Source organism: Hyaloscypha bicolor (assembly GCF_002865645.1).
Source record: "Hyaloscypha bicolor E unplaced genomic scaffold K444scaffold_125, whole genome shotgun sequence".
Lineage (NCBI taxonomy): Eukaryota > Fungi > Ascomycota > Leotiomycetes > Helotiales > Hyaloscyphaceae > Hyaloscypha > Hyaloscypha bicolor.
The window spans coordinates 383,531-400,399 of NW_020194627.1; the positions used below are offsets into that span (position 1 = coordinate 383,531).

Sequence of the window (16,869 nt, forward strand, 5' to 3'; positions counted from 1 at the left end):
AGGCTGGTTGAACGCTGGCTGGCACATTAGCGCGCCACTTGAAGAGAACATTTTGGACCATTCTCAAAAATCGATCGGCTTTCATCTCGTGCAGCTTTTGAATGGCTTCTGCGAGGTACACCTCTGTCTGCTGCTTCTTCTCCAAACTTCCAATTGGCTTCGATACAGAGAAGACATGAATAATTGCTGCTGATGTGAGGGAGTTCGAGTTGATGAAGGACGATTTGTCCAGACCGTAGGTTCGCGAATAGATATCCATCAGCTGAGAGATCTCGCCGGCAGCTTCGCCGCACAGTCCGCGTGCAGATTTCAAACCATGGGGGGGTAAAGCGTTGAGTAAAGGGCGGAGTAGCACGATAATGCAGTTGTGATAGTAACAGCTGGAATCGGATCAGCACACACTCAAGCCAAACGGAGCAGATTTGACGCACTGAAGTGTGATAATCTGAGGCAACGTAATTCCATCATCTTTGATTTGTAGAGCTGTAGGAAGATCAACACGCCATTTCTGCAGCTTTTCGTGATGCAAACACGATTGTTCAAACGTGAGGCCGCTCCGTGAGGAGTAGAAATCATTAAGAAAGTCATTAACAATCCCCGAGAGAAAACACAGCTGGAGTAGAACGCCGTATTTCCTGCTTGGTTGGGCCAACTCAGTCTCGCCGCCGTCGTAGTTGGGGGTACCAAAGGGTTTCCATAGTACATTTTCGAGGTCAGGTGACAGCTTGGGGTGACCAAGTCCTGTTGGCTTCAAAGGTGACGGCGTTCTTCCCAGCCACATAGCGGATGCTGTTTCGAGAGCAAAGCTTCCCCAGAATGTGATCTTGCGAACTTCAACTTCAGCATCGGAAATTCTTCTGTCTGGAGTTGGCGGGCGCTCGAGACCGAGTTCTGCTACCATGCTGGACATCAGAGAAATGTATTTCCGACCACTTGATACCCGATTGTGCATTGTCTCGCGAAGAGACATCAGCCCAAGTGCTTGTACAATCGGGAGAGAGGCTTCATCTGGGACTTCAGCAAAGAGCCGCTGTGCTTCCTCAAAGAAATGGTCACCGATGGTGTCTGCATCGTTTGGATTCTTTCTGGCCTCTGGTCTATCTGAGTAGCAACAACCAACGGCGAGAATAGCATTCATCAGAAGAGGTGTGCAGTACTTATACTTGCGCTGCTTTTCACCCATGCCGTGATGAAAGCATTCCTCTGAGAAGAGTACGTGAAACGGGTGCGACCAGGTAAAATAAACTTTCAGAAGATGATCAATCAATTCAGTGTCGGAGGTGACAGTCGTCCAATTTGGGACCTCACCAGCAGGTTCGTTCGTTGAGAGACCAAGCTCATCACCCTGGAAAGCCAGGTTCGACGTCGCGCCGTAGTGGCGACTTTGACTGCTCGTGGTCTGTGACGCGTCAAGAGTGAGAACAGACATAGGCTCGCTTTCTCCGCTGGGTATTGGTCCGGAAACGACTTCTATATTTCCACCAGAGTGTAGCATCCGAACGACTTGATCCTGAATGTCAGAGTAGTTTTCCGGTTTATTGTTGTTGCGGAGCAATTGCACGACTGCTGCAGCATCGGCTTCGGAACCTTGACTGATCGATCGGAGGATAAAGTCGCTGGTGCGCTTCTCCTTTCCGTAGTCTACGAGTAGTTTCCTCAATGCACCCTTTGTTCTGAGGTCTTTATCGGGATTGTAATGGCACGCCGCCTCTGTGTTATGGACTCGACAAGAGCCGCACGTCGGCATCACTGCATCGCACTGGGATGTATCAGCCTGGGCCATTCCATGAAGGGTGAAGAGTATCTGACCTTGGATCTGCGATTTCGGCATGGCATGCACGCCATTGAAACACAGGTTCGCTTCTCCTTCCCCCTAGTCTCCATGGTCGAAGGAGAAGCGACTTCGCGCTTGTACCCTTCGCGCTTGGTGCCATGGGATCTGGTTGTCTGCGAGTCCATGCCAGTCAGCCTTGGTGCTCTCCGCGGTGATTCTTCCAGGAGGTTGTGGGGAGAATGGAAATGATTCTCCTGGGAGGCTGTGGAAGATTGCAATTGGAGCACTTACGCGGAGACAGCTATCGCGAGGCGAGGATTTTTATGTATATGAAGGATTGGTAGCTCTAACTGCGTCGAGAAATGATCCTGTTGTTTTGTTGATCGGTTCAGAGCGGATTAAAGATGGCTCGGACGCCGGTCGTCGAAAAGGGGAAGGCACGCCTCGTTTGTGGTCTTGACAAGTCACGTGTGGTACCAGCTCTGGGTCATCCCCAGTTTTCTGACAGCCTCCCGCTTATGGCCTCTTTTCATGATTCATGAATTGATGTAAGAGTGTAGCTGCATGACCATTATCAATTAGTTGAAGCCATGAGTACCCTTTTGTGCCAGTTCGATCAGTGAGGTTCGCCACGGTTTCGTGACCCTGTGTGACGTTGCGTCAACCGCTTATCCAATTACGCAAGATGGCCCCTCAGTGTGATTGTTCCAGGGGTATTTCGTTTAATAGTTTTTTTGTTCTCCTTTACGGCTTCTATTCAAGCTCAGCATCTTCCCTCAAGTCACTGGTCATCGACGCTAGGCACTCACTCTGCACACTATCCAAGACATTCAGCAAAATCAATCCCAACAGTACAACCGGAAGTACTTGACCAAACCCCCAAGCAGACTCATCTGCTGCTAGGTAGGTATTCGATAGCTTAAGATCAATCAGATCATAGGTGTTCCATGCCGCGAAGCCAAAGAACGCAAGGACAATAATGATCGATTGAGGGTCGCCCCAAGCTACGAGCTCCATGTATCGGAGGAAACCCCACTCAATAAAGATAGGAAAGTTGAGAACCCACCACGCTATGTAGTGAAGAATTTTGTAACTCTTGAAGCGTCGTTCTGTTGTTGGAGTTGAGGAAACAGCCGATTGATGATTGTTAGGATCGAGTGAAGTGTGCTGAGCACCCGAAACGGCCGCTGATCCGACGCCCTGGGGAACAGGTCTGTTCAGTGTTGATTGTATCCAACGTTCGTACTTCTCGCGATATCTGTTCTCTAAGTAAGTCGTTTGTATTGAGAGTCTGTCCATCCATGTTGGGCTTCGACTTGTGATTCCAGCGAGGAGAAGAAAGAAAAGATACACGGCGAATATTAGCAGACCTGCGATCCAAATGTAGTTTTGCGTATATCCTGTTTTGTCATGGGAAATAAAGCAGAATCCGCTGTTCAAAGGGTCCCAATCGCGATGTTGTCGAGGTATCGTGAACCATTGGTAGTAAACTGACAGCACACAGGTGGCGAAGATGGCAAAAGCCCTCGTCCAATAATGCCAATTATCGTCATCCTCATTATCATTCAAACCGCCGGCCCTGGCCGCCCAAAACGAATTCAATGTAAGAAACCAGTAGTTCATGACAAATTGCTGATGGTAGAAGGTCGCTGATGTTTTTTGTACGATTCCGGCAATCACGATTGCTGTCCCGGTGACAACCTGGATGTCGCAAAGGATAGCGAGAGCGCTTTTGGCAGCCCTCCTAGTAGTTGGCATTTCTTTCTCGAATAGAAACAGAACGCAAGCAACTCCCCAGCGACATATGCCTCCCACACATCGAATGCAGCGTGCAAGAAAGCTCCACCTTGCGGCCGGAAATTCCGAGTCTTGAAAAGGCAAGGGGGGTACGATAGTTCGTAGAAGGTTCTTGAGATTTTCGGCGCGATTCCAGGACGCGTGATATGACAGATATTTGTCAAACCTTTTCGCTAACCCACAGTATGCGTTGATGCCTGCTACAAAGCAGGTTATCCATGCTGTCGCTATGAAAGCTGCCATCACCTAAAGATATCAGTCCGTATAACATTGTCTGGAGAACAGAACAATCTTACTCCAGGGCCAGCAATATCTGGATCCCCTTTAAAAGGGCACTGGCAATCTGAGTTCCTTGAGTCTGGGAGCCCTGTTGGAATCCATGTATTGTTATTCCAATAATACGAATAGCAGCAATCATTCGAACGACAGTAAGAGAAGAGGTTGAGCGACATTACGAATTGAGATGAGAGAAATGGAAGACTGAACTACCATTCCGAGTGGATTCGGCGAGAGTTTTGCAATTTAAGACAGCAGAGGAGTATGCTTGGGGTGTGCTGCCCTGTCTTTCGTTTACCATCCGCTGATGCTCCAAAATCAGCCAAGCTGAAAGCCACGCTGAAAGCCACGCTGAAAGCCACAAATGAATCCAATAATTCGGGTTGGAAAAGCAATTATCACTTTATCGGGAATGGGAAAGATTAGCGTCAATAGCAGCCAGCGGTATTTCAACAAGGTCTCTAGCCACCCGGATTAATTTACGCGTCAGCCATGATTGTACTCCGTACCTATCTATGCGACTTCAATAAAGCTTTTGGGTTCTACTATTTGGAGCCAGGCAGCAAGTCTCCAAACTCGCGCGTAGAAACCGCTCGGATGTTCCCAGTTGTTTCAAAGATCAATTTTGTGAGGAAGAGTCTGGAGGGCAAATTAAATCTGTATCTGTTGCAGAATCCTTCCATTCTGGCACCCCGGTCAGCCAGAAGCAACTGGAAGGCTGACTATTCGAAGACCTTGAACTTACTACCCGATTCCTTTCCTGCTTATCGGGAAATTTGGAGGCAGTGCATCCATCGGGTGCCATAGGGAACGAGATCGTCCCACTCAATGACTTCGTAGGGACGTTCATTGGGCGATTTGGTGCATCCTCTCTTGGGCAAGGCACTGTTCCAAGAGAGTTTCGGCTCCTGGAACCACAGCGTGATTGGTGGCCGACCGGCAGTAAGAGAGCTCCTTGATCTGCAGACATAATCTTATTATTGGTATCAGGTCTTCGGAGAAATTGGAATATCAGAGACTTCTTGAACGAAGTTTTAGTGTCCTGCAAACTCGGGAAAATTATTTGGTTGACAGCGTCGAGGCAGTTCGGGGACTTCAGCGGTGGATTTAGCGATTATCTCCTGTCGGGGGTGACGGGGCTTACTTCGTTACCAATAGGCGCTAAACCAAATAAACGAGCCTGGATCAGCACCCCTAATTCCAACGTCGGGAACTTCTCAACCTTTCTCGACTCAACTTCATCATTTCATCGACAACTCATCCTCACATTACGCTTGTAAGAGCAAGTGCCTTCATATCGCTTCGCCGCAAAGTCGTTGCAAGTGAGGCGTAACAGCTGGTTTCGAGTTGCTGCGGCTTGGAGCATGGAATTGAGATGTTGGTGTTACATGAGCAACCCACGTACTTTACACTTGAACCTTTACTGCCCGTCCCAACATTCCGATGGTGAAATCCAAACAGGAATACCGAGCTGAAGCCTCCGCGGCCCAAACAAAGCTCACTCACCACCGAGACACTTGACACAGCCACCTACGACAGTTCATGCAGGGGTCAAATGTTGGTGGCAGGGCGTCACTGTTTACTGGGACGGCCGTCGATTGGATAACCTCAAGATTCTGCAAGGCTTAGTTTTGCATGAATCCTTTCGTGTTTGGTTCGAGGTGATCGGTGTTGGCTCTCTGCACCAAGATCCGATGTCTTGTCCCGCCACCCCGACCCCGCCCAGCGACACTGCCTCTTGAATTCAATCCTTGAGTTGATTTTTCTGCTCGCTGCAATTTCGATGAAGAGAAGGTATGCTCCAATTAGTACCATGAGGATCGTGATGCTATCTTTCTTCACTATATCGTTATTTGGTGCCGTTGCAGCTGATGTGCTCATCACTTACCCTGCCGGGGGAGAAACCCTGTCGGGTGTCAACGATAACACTATCACCTGGATAGAATCAAATATCGTCCCTACGATCTCAAATCTAGACTCCTACACCATAGTTCTCTATATGGGAGACAATGATAACTACGTTCGTTGCCATCCTTCTTTCCATAACCTACCACTAGCTCACAATCAACAGACCGAAATGGCCAGCACAACCCCAAGCACCTTCACGTCTCCCACACCCCTCTCAAACGTCATCTCCTGGGATCGATTCAACGTTCCCAATTCAAAGGACAACGCATAGTCAGTCTCTCCCTCTCCCTCTCCTCTTCAATCCCCTAAGAAACATATCCTCATCCGGGTAAAAGTTTCCTTGGCGTAGCCTCAACCCTCAAATCCAACACCAGCGTCCAGATCGTCAATTATTCAAACCGCTTTTCTATGGAGGCCATTAATTTCACCGTCCCCTTCGACTCACCTAGAAAAGGCCAAGGCCTCAATCCACCAACAGCAAGAGAATTCAGCTGCTCTTCCAAATCCTGCCCCTCCGCCGTCGCTCTCGTGGGGCTCAATGCGGCGACACCAACCACTCTTGCTGTAACATCAATTCCGGCGACGAGGCCCAAATTAGGTCAATCGGGATCTCAACCTGAAGATGGCGATTTTTCGTTCAACGTTGTGGCTGTAACGCTTGGTGTTGCCGGTTTGATATTCACGATTTTCTGTATCACTGTCTTTGTTATATCTCGCCGAAGAGGGGGTGGTTCTGGAATGAACGGTGGGACGCCGAGGAAAGGGATTTCGGTGAAGTGGTGGAACAAACTTCCCAGGCCAGACTTCGGAACTTCAGAATTGTCCGCTGGACCAGGGCAGTATGAAACCGCGGAACTACCTGGAGAAGACGGAGTTCCTATCTTCGAGTTGCCAGCCGAGAGTATAAGGAGAGGTCTAGAAGGGGGCAGGAAGCGGAGTCAAATGTCAAAATTCAGTGGGAGTTCAAGCGAAGTCACCGACGCGGATATCGGACTGGGAATCCAAGAATCGCCACCTCATCCTCTGAATACGGCTCATCTCCAAACTGCCGAATCAGAGATGCGCGAAGCACGAGAAACAACAAATTTACTCCCAGCAACCTCGCCATCTCACTCAAGATCAAATTCTGGAGCATCGAATCCTCACCGGGAAACGCCATCTCAACTACCATCAAGATCTCTCTCAGAAAGACCAAATACTCCGGTCTCAGCACCGCCGAAGAGTAAAGCGGAGCTGAGAGGTTTAGTAGGGGTTTTTGCACCGCGTCCAGTGAGCGAGTTAGAATTGAAGTATTTAACTGGTGTCCTTACTCCTTTGCCTACACCGAAGCCGAGGGAGAAGAAGTATACATATATCTACAAGTAGCATTTGGTCGTCAATCAATGGAATCTCCAAATTTGGAAACAACATTTAGTTTCATTTCTTGCTGTACAAACCTACTCCGATAATCCTGCTCCGAGGGTAGTCCCCCCCACCCCCAAAAATCACCACCACTCTAAATCCACTTCCAGATCCGTTGATATCTACAAAGCACCATCCAGAATCGGAATCTCACAATACAGTCAGAGCGGTCTCCTAAGCTGATATACCAAAGATTCCCAACTCCCAGAAGTACAATCAGTTGCCCTTCTTCTTAGAAGTGCGCGTTCCTCGATGCTTGAACTTCGTTAGCTGGGCGCCAGGATACGGAGCTATCCTTCGGGATAGTGAGATCTGTTGGCCATACTGCGGAGTGTAACCATTTCCAGTCAGGGAACCATTCATGGCTGAGACGCTATCCATAACCGAGTGGGAGATTCTTCTCGTGGGACCACTTGACGCGGGTGGGACCCGTGGATAGGGTGTTTGATTTGATCTATGTGGAAGCTGCATAAACGGCACTTGATTCCGGTTGTTCATTTGCCTGTGTGCCGGATAATTCTGCGGGCGCTGGTTCGTATTATTTCGAAGGTAAGGATTGGCTCGTGGGATGTTGGCATTGAATGAATTGACCATCTGGTTCAAGTAGGGCATTGGCTGTGCCATTGCTTGCCCTATCAATTGGGACATATTTTGGCCGATTGGCGGTGTCATTTGTTGACCGACGTGTTGATCCCATTGCGGCTGTTGTTGAACCAACCCTTGTCCCCACAGCTGTCCTATATTCTGATATGCTGGCTGCGTGGTTTGGCGAGGCATCATCCCGTAGTTCGTGGTTAACGGCGCATTGAATTGAGCTTTGGATTCGATGAAGTGGAAATTATTTTGTACGGTTAGGTGGAAGCTTGACGCAACATATGGTGGAAAGTAGCCTAGGTGGGGATGTAGCGGGAGTTGAGGCTGTCGATGTACTGGTCCAGGTACAGGAGCAATGCTCAAGATCGGTCCAGGAGGAGACACTTCTGGAATAGGGAAATCGTGGTCTCGAGGCTCGTTGCTGGAGCTTGCAGCACAATGTTTTCGTTCAGAGTCTGGAGTGATTTGGCGGTTGACCAGGGCTGAAGGGGGGTACTGTGGAGTCATGGTGTAGGTAGCGCGGGACTGACGACCCCGAGAAGAAGCAGGCTCAACTGTGCTGCAAGAACCGTTGGCCCTAGAAGTTTGGGTCTTCCAGTGTTTCGTGGCGGCGACAGATTCCTGACCGAGGTCTTGACCCGCGTTATCATGACTCCGATTGGTGTTGGCAAGGGACGGAGTTTTAGTGTAGCTATCCTCCAAATCAACTTCTGAAAAAGCATCTGGGCCACTTCGACGTTCGCTTTGTAAACGATATTTCTCTTAGAGTTTCACAGCCTCTTGTCTCGCCAAGTTGCGCAGCCTCAAACGAGCAGCAACCAGGAGAGTCTCCGTGCTCTCATACTCGTCTCCCTCCATCCTAAACATTCTCATCAGTCTCTCGTAACTTTCTTTGTTCAGACGTTGGTCATAAGCGTGGGAGCCCTTGTGCCAGTCGTACTTCCATAGATTGCTGATATGGACGAGAAGAAGGTGTTGGAGACGGACCCATGACTTGCTTCTCAGCCAACCAAATGCTAGCGAAAGTTGTCCTGCATTGTCACCTTAAGGGTCATCGCGGTGTGAAATAGGAATGCATTCCTTGAATTTGATAGGCCGATCTTTGTTATTGTTGTAGTTCTCGAAGGGGTTTCTCTAAAGCTTGTCAACTGAAATGGTGTTAGCTCCACTTGTTATGATCCTAATTTCTACTAATAATAACAGCTTAATATTCAATTCACCTGAATAAAGGGTTGTTCACTCGCCTGTGGATTGTTTGGGAGAAAATATATAGAGTGATAAAGTTACAACGCGAAAGTGACAGCGAGAAAGGATTGACAACAACTTACATCTCTAACACCCAGCATCAAATCTCCTGGTTCTGCAGATCCAGATCGTTGCCAGATCTTGAGAATCACAAGTGGATGTCTATATCCCTCATTCTCAAGCTTGAAGTCGTCGCAATGTCTGGGTCGGACACATGTTATGTCTTCGTCCTTGTAAAAGCGTTGTCGTAGCCACACAACTGAACCCATGCAAATTTCCTCTGGCAGCACGGGGAGCTCTTCTACCGGCAACATTGGTCTGTCACTAGCCCACTTATCTGTGGGCAATGGAAATGCGGTAGCCATTGCGAGTCATTTCTGGTGGTGGGCTTTACTCGGACGACGTTGCTAGCCCAAAGAACCCGTATTTTGGAGGTAGGTATTAATCGAACTGCAAGGGATCGCAGAGGTCGGTTTTGTTCTTATTAAGGTTTGAGTAAATGGGGTTGACTCTTATCGTGCGAGGATGCGCTATATGAAAGGTGGTTGGGAGACGTTGAAGTATTTTGGACTGTTTATCGTATCGAACCTCGATTTTATAGAGGTGCATCACCGCGTAAATTTTCTAAATTTTGACCGGTGAATGAGCATGTGCAAATGCTTTAAATTCCGCAAGGGTAGTTAGATATATAGTCTACAAAGTGTTCATTCATTGTCTGCGTTTTTTGGATTGACATTCCAATTGAGTTCAAATTTTCCGAGTTAGTTCGTATCTCGGAAGACATGAACTCGCGCCCCAACAAGTTCTCCAAATAGCGTATACCCCTTCCAGACTCTTATTTCTACCCTGAGATATCCTTGGATCTTCGAAATGTCATCAGTGATCTCCAAAACCATCTCCATTGTCACCGCGAGCCAAGGTTGTCAACCTTTCCTTTGCCGAAGCCGATACTTGATCGATTGGAAAATATTCTTGTGGAGCACGTTCAAATAGTTCCATTATCCCGTGATAGCTCTCCTTATTTATGCGGTACACATACGAAGTCGAGTTATGAAATGGGCGTTGATCAGGTAAGAGATTGAATTGGCCAGATGTGTGGAAACCACACGTACCTCTTTTCTGGAATTTGACCAGAAACAAGGAAGAGCCGAGGGATATGACCGAAATGGGAGTATTCCTCATGGTAGACTAGGATGGCAATTCGAAACTTGATTAGGTTTTGATGCTTGATATAGTTTTCAAGACTCGTGCGATCGAAGGAAGTCACGTAAAGAGCTCGTCGGCAGGGCTTTCAAGAGCAGGGGACCACAAAAGGCGATCTTGCTTCCGACGCCAGCAGTATCGAATCTCCTTCAACATTGGAACCCGGTCGCTGGTGGATTTCAATGGCTTATGTTTTTCATGTGGGTGGAACACATTTGTGGACTCGAAATTCTGACAAAAATAATATAAATGAATATATACATCAAACCTATGCAGCACTGAACACTTCTTGCTAGATCAGTGGTCATTGATTCTCGAAATCGCAGTCTTTACTCACAATATTAACTAAGACTTTCTGGACGCAAGTTGACTGCTCGTTCTCCGACTGCATCAAGCATTATCTCTTTAGGAGTGTCGTGGCTTTCGTTAATCGAATGCGCTATCAATTGTGGAATATGCTGTCAGTCGCTCGTTTCCGTTCCTATAATAGCATCAGCTGGTTGGTATAGTTGAGGTTTCCGTTCCATAAAGGCCGAAATGACATAACTGGAATATTGGAGGAAGAGACTCTTCTGTTAAGGACAGAACCAGGTAGTCCGATGGTAAGAGGATCGCTTAAAAAGGGGCTAGTTTTCATCTGTTAATTGACGAGCTAAGCGAAAGTCCAGGTAGAAACAAGAAATCTGGACAGATTTGCAAAGGCAGCCCCATAATTTCTCTAGATTGAACTATTAGGGAATCTTGGAGGAGCTTCAGTGTGTTGGAGTAAACTCGATAGGGACGGTGGCCAACTGGTGGATTCTCTACACTTGCATCATCCGTGATCAGGACCACTCAAGGGTTTGTGTGTACTTTCGTACTACGGACACTGTCGATAAATCCTACCTGGGGATAATGAGGCATACTAAAGATTTCCTGTAGAAGGAGTAATCTAGATGAGGGGAACAGTTGAGCCAATGGTTTGAGCGACAGCTGGTGACCAGAAAAATGCTAGATTCGTCACCAGGGTTTTATAGCCTGAGAAGTTTGAACAAAGGATTAGCAAGCAACACAGTTGCCAAGAGATATATGTTTGCAATACCACTTATGACGTTTGTTTGGCAGCATGTGATGATATGAGTCATATGACGAATTGCGTGGGACAAGCAAACCAATGGCCAAGCGGGTTTATTGAGAACATTGGGTGCTCTGAGCATGTAATTAGTTTCAAGGATCCAGTCAATTTGCATTGCAACACTTCTGTTGAGTAATTAAACAGCCTAGTCCGTTTCTCTTGCCCAACTGTGAGCTCCTCCCTCTTGTAAGTTTCGCTTGTCTCAATCCACTGATTACCAAAGGAAAGCCTGAGTACCAAGTAGCAAAAGTCGAGGACGTAAAGCTTTTAATGAAACAACAAATCATGGACTGAAAGCCCTTGTTGAAGCAATTGCTGTATCAAATGTCGGTCGAGCAATCGGTTATCGTTCAGCAGGCCATAACAGAGACTCAACAGCACGAATCAGGAGGAAATGGAAAACCGAGTCCTCTTGATATGAAACTCTTCCCCAGGTAAAGATATGTATAAGAGATATCCTTTAGCCGCAGCCCGCCCAGTATCTCCATATTTCAGCTACAGGAAGTTATGCCCTGAGTGGGGCACCATCTACGTCGTTTCTCGCCAGACTAAATTTCTGCTCCTCACTAACGCGGAGAGTACCTCCACCAAACAAGAGAGCCGACAACTACGACTCCGAGAATGCATTTCAAGACCAATGAGGTTGAATCGGGATCAGAGGGCTCGGCAGAACTAGAATACGGTAGTGCATCAGGATAGGAACCCGGGACATATATTGGCGCTTGTGATAAGGATGTCGCCCCGTAGCGAGAAGTTGGGAGCGTTGGCTGAGAAACAAGGGTCGGAGAGTGGTGATGCATTGGCGGGAAAACAAGTTGCTGAGGGATTTCTGCCGTACACGGAAGACGAGTCGCATTTTGAGAGCGTCTGGCTGCGTTTGTCAAGGCTGAAAGCCGTTGCTTTGTCGTCTTCGACAAAGTCGCCGTTATCTCGAATATTTCTGGCTCGAGTCCCAACTTTTCAATCAGAGTAATGTAGCTTGCTTCTGAGAGTCTGGTTATATATGCCCTACCACCAGAATATTGAGTGAGCATCGATAAAGGAACTTCATATGTATGGTCAAGCCGAACGTAGGATTGCTTTCTCATATTGCCTTTTTCGAGAACAAGGTTTTGCACAGTTCCAGGGTCATCCTTGGTGGACTTGGAAGTGGCGTCCAAGATGGGCAGAGATGCTCGGTAATGTGGTTTTCGAAGCCGTTGCGCTCTGTAAACATCCAGAGAGGTGTTCGTGAAAGTTGTTGCCTGCGATCAGGTCAGCTTGAACACCTTTCAAAGATAAATTATCCTACGCAAGCTATAGTGCAGACTAAATCCCCAAGAATATTCGAATTGATACTCTGCCAGATTTTTAGCACCACCACAGGATGGTCATACCCTTCGGGTTCGAGAGCGACGCGACCACAACAGTCAGGTCTGTTGCACAAGACAGGATCGTCATGACTTTTCCTCGGGGGTAGCCAGACAATGCATCCTACGCAAACATCTCCCTTTCTAAGGCGGTTGTGTTGAGCCTTTTGGGTTCCGGCGACAGGAAAGGCTGCACCTTCTTGATGGAGGTGGGCGGCCGACGGCATTCCCAACGATTCAGCTGCACGAAAGAAGAATCGATGTACTTATTGACAGCTTCCAAAGAAGTCTTTAGAGCCAAATTTAAAGTCCTGAGAATTTAAGAGGAAAATTGGTCGTTATATCGACGTTGGAGACTTGTGCGACTCGACTGCGCCTTGCGCGTTTGCATTCCTGCACAAGGCCGAATCCGATGGATTTCGCCCAACCAACGAGGTCCAATTGTCGCCTTCCGCATCTTACAACACGAAAGGCCACATTGATTGGTAGTTTAGTTATCTGCCTAGCACGATATTGAACTTAGCACTTGCGGTCGCGTTTAAGGCGAGGCTGTGTGAAATCGGGACAGGGCCGCCGAAAGGTTGTCCAAGCCACGATGTTGGTTTCGACAGTGATGCAAAAACATTTCACTGTAAAGAAAAGCCTACCTTCGGATGGTACAATTATCCACGCTCTATGGTTTAATGAGCATATTCCCTGGAGTAATATGATCATGATAACCGTTTTGGGGTATGTGAAAAACTGAAGTTGAAATTTGCTTAAATGAGAATTCACCTTACACTTCAAAAATTCTTACGAACCACTAAATTTATAAATTTTAATACTTAATGAAAGTTAAAAGGTATATATTTTACTCAAACAAATTTGTAGTGAAAAAATCTAAATCTCAGTAAAGGCTGCAATTTTAAAATGTTTGAAATGAACTTCTGCTCCTAAGTAAAAGCTTTCTCCCTACAGCCTTACATTAAAAAAATGCAAGTTTGCGCATGCCACAACCTGCTTAACCATCAACACACAATATAGATACCATATTCGAACCGGCCGACCTTCGTTCCATAAATGAACAAATGCAGCCTTTCACACATTTTAATCACTTTAAAACGAAAGCAAACTCAATCCTTCCTTTAATTATAAAAATTACCTAAAGCAAACACATACGCAGAGAGAGAGAATTTCACAGAGCCATTCAAATGCTTGACAATAATTCTAGCTTAACTAAGCCAACGGTGGGGCGGAGATAGAACCTGCTCAAATATCCAGATATCTCAAGCAGTGCGAGGAGAACCACGACCCTTCTCGTCTTGATGGTAATCGGCTCTATTATACACTGATTGAGATTCCTCTCATTGATATATCCGAAAGTCGGCTTGCTAGAGGATCCTGGCGAGACATATATTTGCCCTCAGTTACGTCTGGGGAGGGGTCCCGATATTTAAAACAACTATACCAAACAGGTCATCCCTCGAGGATCCTGGCTCTCTAACCAAGATTATGGACGAGCTCCTAAGAATTATCCAGGACTCAATTACGCTTGTTTCAACGTTAGGAGGGCGTGAATTGTGGGTTGATAATTTGATAAAAACCCCATCTCGTTATAACAATCTACTACATTTATCGTCACCCGGGTCCGTATATGAACTAGATGCCAGAGACGAAGGTAGAACGCCTTCTCTACTTGAATGCGTCTCTAGGTCGCATTATGAGTCTCGTACATGGACATTCCAAGAGAGACTGCTTTCGAAGCGATGTTTGGTATTCACAGACTCGGCAAACATACTTCCACTGCTCAGAAGGTCTTGTCCGCATACATGATGGATGGCAGTTTGCAAGTTTGTGAAGCCGCTTTAAATACTCTTCCAGGTGGCCTGTTGTCGAAATATGATTGGAAATATGGGTTGCGTTCCCTAGGTATGCGAGACTCGTCCCGACTAAACAAAAAGGCAATCATCGTACCCTTCGGATGCCTTGAACGCATTCCCCAGGCTTCTTGAGCTTTTTAAGCATCGATTCGATAGGAGATTCATCTGTGATCTTCCATCAAACATTTTTGATGCGGCATTGCTCTGGGTTCCAGCGGGAGGCCGACAGCAGCTCACCCCTAATCATCCTTTTCCTAGCTGGTCTTGGGCAGGATGGATCGGGCCAGTTGAATACTGGCAATCACCAGACTCTCTTTCCCCCGAATGCTTCAACGATCGCCATAATGCATGGTACACGATGAATGCCACCAATTTGAAGTCTGCAGTTACTTGTTTCCATTTCTCAGGCCAACCTCTGGAATGAGATATTGATGGAAACCTTACCAATACTGAACGCTCAAATTCAGACAATGGCGGCATCTTAAATCTTCAGGAATGCCCATTGGAAGAAGAGACACCAGATCTGTTCTTGAATTTGACGCCGTTGCAATCAACATTACTGGATTTCCAGTCGGCCAGGTCCACATTTTGCAAAGATACAACACTCGGAGAAGTGGAGCTGTTGGTAAATTTGACCGTATTCTGGAGAATTCGAGCATCATTTGTTGACCTGTTACTGTTATCTCGATTCTCGCCCCTGCCCAAGGATGAGAAATCCAGTGGCCTGAACATTTCTGATTTTGATTGGATATGTTTGGACCACGGCCCTTTCGAGATTAGAGAATGGTGTCTGCTTAATCTTATGATTGCTGTTTGGAATACTGATAGGGATTGTGGGGAGCGGCTTAGACTTTGTGTACTCCACGAGGACGTCTGGAATCAGCTTGGCCCCAAGTTTACGCATATCACGTCAAAGTAAACACTGTGAATATTTCAAACAGTCCAAATCCTGGCGGTACTATCCATACCATGCTCCCCAAACATCTCTTTTGCCCCTTTTCGTCTATTCAACTTCTCCCTAAGGACAGCACTGGAGAAAGACAACTGTTTGATGAAATTGAGTCAGTACTGAGAGTGATGTAGTTTAAAACCCTGGATGGGTTTAGTTGACAACTTCTGAAATAAATCAGTATAAAATTCTGACAACAACAAATGCGTTGACCAAAAAACTTCCATGAACCATTCCAACATTGAAACTCCCCAACTCTGAGCACTCTCTGGCCCTCACCACAAGAATTGTTGAACGCCGCAATTCAAAACAGGTCTCTCCTTCAAAACAAGCAGATGCCCCACTTTTTATTTACCCTCGGGGTTCTACACGTTGATCTAAAGAACAAGAGGTACCCTCAACGCCATTCACCTTTAAATGCTAAGCTCATTCCACCGATTTCCTATCGTGATATGTAGGAGCCATTGTGTTGAAAGCTTGCCCCAGAAGAATAGATTTTGCAACAGTTTATTGTTAGAATACACCGCTTAGCAACAACCGGCAGCAATTTTCAAAGACTGAGAAGACTTATTGCACCTCGTGAAATAGAGAAGGAAGCGAAACGGATGGCAGTAAAGTCGTCGTAGCTGATCCAACCCTCTTTCCTGCTTTGTATATATAGATACCTTACGCGAACCGAAGGCCGCAACTAATCCGTTCTCCAAGACGCAAAGCTTTCAAGAAGACTTACAAACAATGACCGAAAATGAAATAATGTGTGTTAAGAAGATATCTGAGGATTGAGTGCGGTGACGAAGAAGCTTGTTTGCAAGGAAACACAGAGGTGTCAGGGCCAACGGATGAAAAGGTAGCATCAAGACGCAACTTGACAGCAACCACAATCCGAATTGAAAAATGCTCTCCCTTACTATCCAAAGACTTTCCAGGAATTACCCAAAGACTCACTGCTCATCCGCGAGGCGACTGTTCCCTCGGCGAAGTCGTTTCTTAGTCCTCGCGTCTCTCGCGTGCAGTTTAAGTAGAGGACCTTTCGCCAGCAGCGAAGAGGAATTCTAACAGTTATTGACGTTAGATTACTTTATCTTCGGTGAGAGCCTGGCAAGAGCGTCCAAGAATGAGGCAATTAGTTTAACACCTTCCTCTAAAATGCCCGACAAGAAGCAAGGGACATGCCAATTATGTAATCGCAGATGCTCCTTCAGTTCTATTCTTTTCTGGCTGCCTGTATACTTTTCTCAAGTCAAGACTTGTAGCCTAACCTCAAAGGAGTCTTGAGCGACAATTTTTAGAGACATCAAGGAGCGGAATCGAGTTGAAATGAATAGTGAGACAATTAATGAAGATGGAGACTGACAGTGGCGAGAAAACTATCGAGGCTTTAGGGTAGACATATATCCAGC

General features: G+C 46.8%; 5 protein-coding genes across 5 annotated transcripts; 1 reads left to right on the forward strand and 4 right to left on the reverse strand.

Moving 5' to 3' along the window:
• Positions 1 to 221: 221 nt before the first annotated feature.
• On the reverse strand, positions 222 to 2,176 carry K444DRAFT_89224 (uncharacterized protein). The gene is made up of 3 exons (XM_024888780.1): positions 2,066 to 2,176; positions 1,810 to 1,947; positions 222 to 1,759 (listed from the first exon to the last, which is right to left on the reverse strand). Exons 2-3 carry the CDS (start codon positions 1,882 to 1,884, stop codon positions 392 to 394), a joined length of 1,443 nt encoding a protein of 480 aa, XP_024732374.1. The 5' UTR covers positions 1,885 to 1,947; positions 2,066 to 2,176; the 3' UTR covers positions 222 to 391.
• Positions 2,177 to 2,527: 351 nt separating this feature from the next.
• Positions 2,528 to 4,023, reverse strand: K444DRAFT_537850 (uncharacterized protein; the record flags this gene model as incomplete). The annotated part of the gene is made up of 3 exons (XM_024875496.1): positions 2,528 to 2,869; positions 2,984 to 3,817; positions 3,868 to 4,023. The coding sequence occupies 3 exons, from the start codon at positions 4,021 to 4,023 to the stop codon at positions 2,528 to 2,530; spliced, it is 1,332 nt and encodes a 443-aa protein (XP_024732375.1).
• Positions 4,024 to 5,655: 1,632 nt separating this feature from the next.
• Positions 5,656 to 7,156, forward strand: K444DRAFT_89242 (uncharacterized protein). Its single transcript, XM_024888781.1, has 3 exons — positions 5,656 to 5,867; positions 5,919 to 6,025; positions 6,105 to 7,156. Exons 1-3 carry the CDS (start codon positions 5,857 to 5,859, stop codon positions 7,118 to 7,120), a joined length of 1,134 nt encoding a protein of 377 aa, XP_024732376.1. The 5' UTR covers positions 5,656 to 5,856; the 3' UTR covers positions 7,121 to 7,156.
• Positions 7,157 to 7,372: 216 nt separating this feature from the next.
• K444DRAFT_695662 (uncharacterized protein) lies at positions 7,373 to 9,360 on the reverse strand (the record flags this gene model as incomplete). Its single annotated transcript, XM_024887887.1, has 2 exons — positions 7,373 to 8,509; positions 9,079 to 9,360. 2 exons carry the CDS (start codon positions 9,358 to 9,360, stop codon positions 7,373 to 7,375), a joined length of 1,419 nt encoding a protein of 472 aa, XP_024732377.1.
• A 2,776-nt stretch (positions 9,361 to 12,136) lies between these two features.
• K444DRAFT_491821 (uncharacterized protein) lies at positions 12,137 to 12,813 on the reverse strand (the record flags this gene model as incomplete). Its single annotated transcript, XM_024873212.1, has 2 exons — positions 12,137 to 12,556; positions 12,604 to 12,813. Coding segments are annotated over 2 exons (630 nt in total), but the record flags the coding sequence as incomplete, so codon positions are not given.
• Positions 12,814 to 16,869: the final 4,056 nt, after the last annotated feature.

What these genes read in the sequence shown, in the direction of transcription:
- K444DRAFT_89224 (XM_024888780.1), bottom strand. Translation starts at nt 1,884, where the DNA reads ATGGAGACTAGGGGGAAGGAGAAGCGAACCTGTGTTTCAATGGCGTGC. An exon ending in GCCGAAATCGCAGATCCAAG is followed by an intron (nt 1,760 to 1,809) that starts GTCAGATACTCT and finishes GATACATCCCAG; the next exon opens with TGCGATGCAGTGATGCCGAC.
- K444DRAFT_89242 (XM_024888781.1), top strand. An exon ending in AATTCAAAGGACAACGCATA is followed by an intron (nt 6,026 to 6,104) that starts GTCAGTCTCTCC and finishes TCCTTGGCGTAG; the next exon opens with CCTCAACCCTCAAATCCAAC.